Source organism: Chaetura pelagica, unplaced genomic scaffold (assembly GCF_000747805.2).
Source record: "Chaetura pelagica isolate M959 unplaced genomic scaffold, ChaPel_1.0 scaffold13, whole genome shotgun sequence".
In the NCBI taxonomy this organism is placed as follows: Eukaryota; Metazoa; Chordata; class Aves; order Apodiformes; family Apodidae; genus Chaetura; species Chaetura pelagica.
This window is the reverse complement of record NW_009954543.1, coordinates 1,013,614-1,022,071: the sequence shown is the minus strand read 5'-3', so window position 1 is coordinate 1,022,071 and position 8,458 is coordinate 1,013,614. Positions and strand designations below refer to the sequence as shown.

General features: G+C 38.2%; 1 protein-coding gene across 1 annotated transcript in view; it reads left to right on the top strand.

Annotated features, from left to right (window-relative positions):
• CRIPT (cysteine-rich PDZ-binding protein) overlaps positions 1-4,450 on the top strand; it is a 4,814-nt gene extending 364 nt beyond the window's left edge. Inside the window, exons 2-5 of the mRNA XM_010004958.1 lie at positions 32-166; positions 565-619; positions 1,421-1,524; positions 4,386-4,450. Coding sequence (XP_010003260.1) covers positions 32-166; positions 565-619; positions 1,421-1,524; positions 4,386-4,450 — 359 coding nt within the window. The remainder of the gene's footprint in view (positions 1-31; positions 167-564; positions 620-1,420; positions 1,525-4,385) is intronic.
• Positions 4,451-8,458: the final 4,008 nt, after the last annotated feature.

Here is an 8,458-nt window from a genome sequence, read left to right as displayed (position 1 = left end):
GTCGTGTCTGTGGGGTGTCACTGTCCCACAGGCAGCGCTTGTTGCCAGTGTTCACGCAGCGTAGCTTTATTTTCTTCCTTCCTGGTGTTTTCTTACGTAGGTGAGAAGAAGCTCGGTACGGTGATCACTCCGGATACGTGGAAAGATGGCGCAAGAAACACTACAGGTATTCTTGGGATGTTCAGCACTTGTTTTTCAGGCATCTTGGAGCCCGTGGGGCACCTGAGCTGATTTACCATCTTAAGGCTAACGTTTGATATAGTTAATCAGATTAATTTTTAACTCCTGTGTTTTTCCTCCCATGCTAATTTAATTAATTTTACCCTGAATCCGTTTTGTTGTGTTTTTTTTTTCCCCCCTGGTTTTCTCCTTGAATGAAGTGACGACACTCAAAGAGAGCACAGCATGAAGTGTTCCGTTGCCTTGCACTTTGGTCCTATGCTGTGTATTTTATCTCTTTGTGACTTAATTTGCACGTGCGTTAAAAGCTGTAAAGTAAGCTTTTTGAAGTATGCTTGGAACTGGGAAGTTCATTGGGTTGTGTTTTCTTTATTCTTTTTTTAGAAAGTGGTGGCCGCAAGTTAAATGAAAACAAGGCATTGACCTCAAAGAAGGCAAGGTATTTAATGCTGATTTTGCCTAAAAAAGTCAGTTTGCTATAACTGAGGCCTGTGTTCTGCGTTCCTGGGCAGCTGTCAAAATTTACCCAAAATACACTTGAAAAAAAATAACAATTATGTTGATTATGATATTTGATTAGTTGGTGAAAGTATGTCCATACATGTTTCTTGCATGCTTTCTGCTGAATGATAAGGCGTGGGCAACTGTTTTACTGCAGTTCTCACTGAAATTGCCAGAGTTTGGTTATTTTGTTAGGAGAGGAGCTAGGAAGGGTTATTTTCTGTGCTATGATTGCTGGTACAATCACTTCTGTAAAGTGCATTTCTGTAAAGTTCGGAGGATGTTCTGTTATTATGTGGGGCAAGGCACTGCTGGAAGGCGTTGAAGTTCAGCATAGTCTTGTGTCTTAATAAATAGGCACAATTTTAGTTCTCATTTTGTTAAGTTTTTGTCTGTAATGCAAGACATCTCTCTTAATGGGGAAAGTGGGAGCCTTTCAGTATATTTTATGCAGCCTTATTTTATTTTTTGTCCCAAAACAGAGTCCTCTTACCTCAGTTCTTGATACTTCTGTAACTCTTCAACAATCTTATGAGGCCTTTACCAGCTCCTGGTATTCCTTAACAAGTCTTTCCTTTGTTACCACTATTAGAAATAATCCTTGTATGTCCCTTTACTAAATTAAAAGTTTTGCTGGAGTTTCTTGTCTATGCCCTCTGGCTCAGTTTTTTTTTAGGATGAGGTAAAGGAAATACTTTATTTCAAGGCATACAAATAAAACACTTTTCCTTTTTCCCAGGTTTGATCCTTATGGAAAGAACAAATTTGCAATATGTCGGATTTGTAAGAGTTCTGTCCATCAGCCAGGGTCTCACTATTGTCAAGGATGTGCCTATAAAAAAGGTGAGCTGCACTGAGTACCAAATTGCCTCAGGTTGGTTTGAAATTAGAGAGAAAGTGGAACTGTTGCATTTGTTTCAGCTTACAGAAAAGAAGGCTAAGATGAGATTTAACTGCTATCTGGTACTACTGCTAGGAAAGTGTAGAGAAGATAGAGTCAGACTTTTCTGAGAGATGCAGTAATAGAATAAGAGACAATGTACTCAGGTTAGAATACGGAAAATTTTAATTACATACCAGGAAAGCAATTTTCACTGTGAGGGTAGTCAAATACTGAAATAACAGGCCCCCTGCAGTGGTTGTGCAGTCTCTGATGGAGGTATGCAGAGCTTGACTGAAAGCTGTGAGCCTGTCTCAGCTGAGTCAGCTGTGTTTTGAGTGGGGCAGGACTGGAGACTGCCAGAGTTCCTTTCCCACCTAAGTAATTCTGTGGTTCTGCTTCTTTTAGGATGTGTCTGGTATCTAAAGCAGTAGAACTCGAATAATAGCTGTGAGCTTATATTTGCAACTGCACAGACAACTGTCATCTAGCAAGTTTGAGTTTTCTTAGTTTTTAAAAAATGAGATTTTGTAAAACTTGCTCGTTGCAGTCCCTTTTCTACGTCCTTCTTCCCTCTCCCCTTTTTGTAATAGCTAAAACTCTAAGTAGTGGCCTCAAAAAAACCCAAACAACAAGCAACCCACCTACAAAAAACACAGCAACCAACCAAGCAAAATACTGAAACCAAACACCCCAGACTCTACCCCACCCCCTCCCCACACCTCCAAGAAAACCCCTCAAAACAACCAGAAGTCCAACTTCTGATCTTAGTGAAGTGATAGGCTAGGTTATCAAAAGTAGAATACCTGGGGCATAAAAGACAAAGAGAAAAAAAAGAGGTTGAGTTGTAAAAGCAATTAAGAAAATGTCTCTGAAGGCAAATTGTGCTCATGGTTGTCTTTGTGCCTCCATGTATTCTTAAGCACTCAGTATCTTAAGTCATTTAAAGGTGATTTCTGTGGTCCAGCTGTAAACACGCTTGATGCATTCTATGTCAAGCTTGGTTTAAGATGAGACAGAGAAATGAAAAAGTAAAATATAATCATCATACCTAGAAAGCAAGATACTGCACTGTCCTAATACATAAAATCTTTCTGTACTTTTGAGCTATGTGTGAATGTCTGCACAGAAATTCTGCTTATACCTGGAAGCTTCTATCTTCTGTGTTAATAATAAGTCTCCAGTATTGTTAAAAACTGTTCAGAGTTTCCTGAGGGGGGAAAAAATATCAATTTAAAGCGGAGAGCCTTAAGGATATAAAACTTCTACTAGTCTTGTGATTTTGACTAGGTGAACAAAAGGGCTTATTTATAAACCCAGGAGGGGCAAAAAAGCAACATGAACTCAGTTGCATTATTAATACTGAGGAACCCACATAGCACAAAGACATGGGGTGAACCAATTGTTGCATGTAGAGCTACAGGTAACCAGTAGTAAGTTTTGTTTATGAAGTTACTTTAATTGTTCTATAAATGTGTCCTGTGCCCCTGAGTCAGTGGCTAGCAGCCTGCTGTAAGAGGGTTGCCTTTTCTAGTTCCTAGCTGCTCACCAGATGGTTTCCTGAATCCCATATGGTAGAACATTATTGTCTTTCTTAAACTTACGGCCTTTTTGGGTGGGCTTCAGGATTTCTTCTTTTTCTGCCTGTGTATCGTTCTAGAATGGTTTCTTCACAGAATTCAGAACTCTGGGTGTATTAGCTTCTAGTTCTGACCACCAAGGATGTGGTTGTGGCGTGTTTCTTGAAGCAAATGCAGTTATATGGCTTACTGCTTCAATTGTTGAATATCTGAAACAGCAAAGCAATCCTAGAGTTAATTACTCCTCAATTTAGATCTGAAGTGAACAGCCTGTGGGCTGGATTTTGCTCTTCAAAGTAAATCATGTGGCATGTTTCCTGCTGTTCTCTGTCCTAAGGGAATCCTAGATATGTGTCCAGTCACATGATGTCAGTATATGAAAGCACACAATTTGGAGAGAGTTAACAGGAATAATTGCCACAGTACTTTTTTTTTTTTTTTTTTTTTTTTTGTCTGCTGATGAATGGTCTTGAAAAATAAGATGTAGACCTACTGGGCAAAATATTTGGTGCCTTTATGCTTTAGAAGAAGAGGGGAAACATTGAGACAACCTGCCCCTCAGCCCCTTCAGAGGCTGTGTAATTTTTGCTGCTCTCATCTTCTGATTTACCACTCTTAGGGTTTAGGTCAAAGTCCTCTGGGACATCAGTGGTCATCTTCACTTCAACTCTCAAGTATTCTTGGTATCCATTGTTTCTCACTTCTGTTACTCTGTAAATGGCTTTATTCTGTAAAACCGTGCTATTCTCAACTTTCTCAATGGTCTGAAGCTCCCCACCTTGTAATTTTCTATTTAGCAGTCAATTTGTTCGTGACTATATTCTCTTAGTTACTTTCTGTCCATTTCAGGCCTTGGTTTGGACACAGAGCTGACAAAGTTTAATAATACACCATTTTTATCTGTTTGCCAGATGGGAGCCTTTACTGGCTTTCTTCCAGTATTCTAGAAAATTGGAGAGCCTTTGGGTGGTGTTGTCAATCATAATGCTCTCAAAATAGAGGTTGGTTGGTTTTTTTTTAAGTGGCAGTATTATGCATATGCTGCAAATCCTAATTTGCATTAGAAGTCATAGTATTACTTCTGAATTTGCAACATCTGGTGAGAAAATGCAAGACAGAGTGTCAGTGAGAGCTCACTTAAGTAGTTTTTTTAAAAATGATCTTTACAAAGGCATAGCAACTATTTTTAGAATAAAAACTTTAATGATTTTTAAATAATTTACACACCTTTTGTGTGCTTATAGGCATCTGCTCAATGTGTGGCAAGAAGGTCTTGGATACGAAGAACTACAAGCAAACTTCTGTCTAATTGTATTGACTAGTTGTCTTATGAATTTCTGTGTCTTTGTACAGTAGCTTTTCTCTAAAATAAATTGTGAATATTACTTCCTGGAAGATAGTAGATTTACTTGGAATGAGATAAGAGGTAAAGACAGCCTTATTGTTTGCCTAGAAATGTACAGAATATTTGATTTTTGTTGTTTTAGCACTGATGTTAACTGATATTTAAAGAAAATGGTTTGCAGGAACTGATACAGTTCAAAGTGAATGAGGAGATCCTAGTGGATAGGTTGAAACTATGTTACCATCCATGCTGTTCTCCACATCATCATAACATGGATCTTTGAGATTAATTCTTTATTCTTTTGCTGTATCCTGAGTCTTCTGCTTGTATGACAGCAATATTTTATAATTGTATAAAATATGATATTGTATCGCCTCATTAAAGTAGTATCTTCATTTAGTTCTATGCTTTTTAGGTATTTATAATTACTCTAACCACAAACTATTACTTCGTCCCCTCTAAGAATTCAGCTCTTCAGGTTTTAATGCAATTATCCTGTGAATTTTGTTTCTGCCTACAGTACAGTTGATTAAATCACAAATTGTTGAAGTACTGAAATTAGTGTGTTACTATGCCTGTTCTTACTGTGGCAGTAAGGCTGACTAGCTATTTCCTTATTGGCCTCTAAGGAGGTTTTTTGTATGTCATCTGGTGGCTTAAGGCAATAAAATAATGAGCATCAATTTCTAATGCCATGTCTCAGTCTCATAAGTTCCTAAGTTAGTCTGGCTTTTAAGTACTTGGTTTGAAACTGGTTCTTTAATTCTATTGTATATATTGCTTATATACATGTCAAGTCTGAAAGATCAAAGCAGGTTGCCTTAAGCATTGGTTTGATATGAGACTTGAAGTGAGCCTCTTTGAATATGAGGCTGATCACAGCTCTGCATTTCTTTGGTCCTTTGATTAGTTTCTACATAAGAAAGCAGTTTCTGTTATGGAGAGTGTAGGTGTTCACTGTGCATGTTAAGGGAAAAGAACTGTACTCTTAATTCATCGTGGGGTTTTAACTACACCTATTTAAATGTTTACTCCTCTTAGCGATCTCCTCTTCATGGTCTCTTATGCCTTTGCAACTTTATTTCAACTGTAACAGAAAAACTTATCAATGGGAATTTCCTTGCGAATAGATGCTCTCTTTTAGGTTTCCTTTTGCTCTCAGATCTCTTACTGAGACAAATGCATAACTAATGGAGTCTGAAAAAATGATTGTTCTTTTTGTATGTTAGTGGGAGAAAAAAAGAATACTGGGGATATAGGTAATCTCTTAGCTCTTCTGTGGTTGCACTGTAAGTAGCCCTCTAAAAGGGGTTGCCTGACTTTTCCTGTCACCCTTAAATATTCATTATTAAGAATTTGTCACCAAAATTTTTTTCCAGATGTGCTAACATCTCACAGTTGCTAAAACAGTAATTCTTTTCAGCATGTTTTATTTACTAAGAACCTGTGTCATGATAGTGGAATGAGCTGGATACCCCAAAAGAAGAGAGAAATGCTGCTGCTTTTTGTGTTAAAAGCTTCACCTGCCTTAATGATTGGATGGAGCAAGGTGGATTAGGTAGCTGGTGCTGGGTGGTAGCCTGCAATTTTTTTTCCTCATGGTGGTGGCTGCTTGTTTCCAAACAGATCAATGAATTATAATATCAGTGTACATCTCTATGGCACATCCTTTGTGTTGATGAAAGAAAATATCTGTAATTTGCTACAAGTTTTGCAGCAGGTGCTTGCCAGCAATGTGTAGTGATTTCAGGTGGCAGGTTCTCCAGTACTCTGAACGCTTCACCCTTTGTTGGGTGTGTTCTACAAGACTGATTAATTTTTGCTATTCCGTAAATAAAACTTGTTTTCCTGCCTTTCTAAATCTCACCAGTATCTTCATTTCAAAAGCATGACTGGATAATTCTTGAATACATGGTATGAATTGAATGTTTGTTGCACTCTGTAAATACTGGCACTGAATTGTACCCTTACCTCATTTTGTAACTGTTTTAAGAATAACAGGGATTTAAATAATATAATCCTTTGTTCATAATTATTTAGTGAATAGAGCTTGTATGTACCTGTGTCCTATTAGTGGGCAGTTGCTTTTGCATGTTAGAATGTATTTTTGGTTGAAAAAGTAAGGCAGCTTTTGTTTTTGCGATTTTTAAAAAATAATGGATACAAGCAGAGTTCAAGAGGTTTGTACATGCTTGGGGTCTTCCATCTGTAGTTCTCAAACCTTCTTAGCCTCATGAGAGGTTCAGTTCCTGACACCTGTAAAATTTGCTGATGTAACAGTCAATTTTCAGAAAACCCCATTTTCTAAGCACTGTTTTGGAGACCTATTGCTTTAGATTACAAGCCCTTTCCTACATCACTGAGGTGCACCACTGTTCAAGGCAATCTTGGCAAAGAAGCACTTCAAGTTAGATTTTAACCTTATAAACCTTCAGTGTAATTCAGTTGTCATATAAAAGCATTTTTGTTGATACTAAAAATGTCTTATAAGCATGAGGTGCCTTTCCTGAGATATTGTGCAGTGGGGAAAAAAAATCTGTAATGGAAAGTTGCCATTTTTGTGTAATGTACTGAGAAGAACACATTAATGTTCCCAGATGATCAGACTACCCTCTAAATCACAGGTTACATAAGAGATTTGTGCTGCCTGATTTAGTAGGATTAGAGTTTTCCTCAGCACTACTGAATTCCTGCACTGTCCTTACTAGTTGTGCATGCTCATTGGCCAGAGAGCTATTCCACAGCTAAGTGTAAGCAACACTTTGATGCAGATTATGGAGATAAAAGAACAGATTAGCTATACAAATGTTACTGTGCTTGTAGCAGCCAGTCAGATGAAGATTGAACAGGAACTGTTGAAGGATCCATTTTGTGTCAGGGTGTTCTCACATTCTTCTCCATACTGTTCGGGGTTTTTTTTTTGGAGGAGGGGGTTTAATTTTGTTGGGTTTTTTATTTTTTAGCCCTATTCCTTCTGCTCTAGAAGCTGGAGAAAGGACCATCCAGGACAGTAATTTGGCAATACTGTTCCAAGGCATTAGGACTATTTTAACTGTTTACTTTTAGAAATGTGTCATGTTTTTTCCCCTCTTAGGCTTATTCTGTTCCCTCATTATCAGAAGGATATCAAGAAAGACTTTGTCTTATGTACAGGGATGTCAGTTACCACTTTGCATTCAGTTTTTTTTGAGAATGGCCCAGACTTGAACCAAAGTCTCTTATTTAGCAAAGTAGATGTACAGGTTTCAGATGGCAAGTCTGTTGCATGTATGTGCTTGTTCTGGTATCACTCCTATCAGTCCATCTCACCACAGTGCCTCAGATTGCACAAATATTCCAGTTCTGTATGAGCTGAGCATTGCTTTACCCGGAGACACTTAGGCCAGGACCCTCTGTCAACCTCACCATCGTAAGTTCTGGGCAAGAATGACTGGTGCCTTTGTATTGTCAGTGGACCTAAGAGGTATGTGGAAAAAAAAAAAAAAAAAGAAGTAAAAATTAGAACTAAGCAGCTGCTTGAAGCAGTGCAATAAACCATGTTGCTATATTTTCCTAATACAGAGCTTTGAGTTTCCCAGACACAGGAAGAATCCCAGCAAGAGAGATTCATTATTCATTGAAAAACAGTAAGCCAAGGGCAGGAGCTATGGCTCTTTAAATCTGGTATGGCAAAACTTGGTTTGTGATAGGGCCTCTACACTGAGAATAAGATTCTGGGGCCCATAGAATCTTAAAAAAACCAAAACCTTCTACCAAGTAATTGTTTTCCTTGAATTGAAATTGGGCTTTCTGATCTCCTGTAAGTATCTATGGTCTCAAGATGGGCCTGTTTCTGTAATTTGCTTTGGATGCTGGAGGATCCAAGAGTGTTTTTTGGGATATTGCTGCCCAGTCACTGATTTGCCAGTTACTTAATAAAACGATCTGCTCTGTGAGCACCAGTTCAGCAAGGAATCATGCAGGTACCTGTTT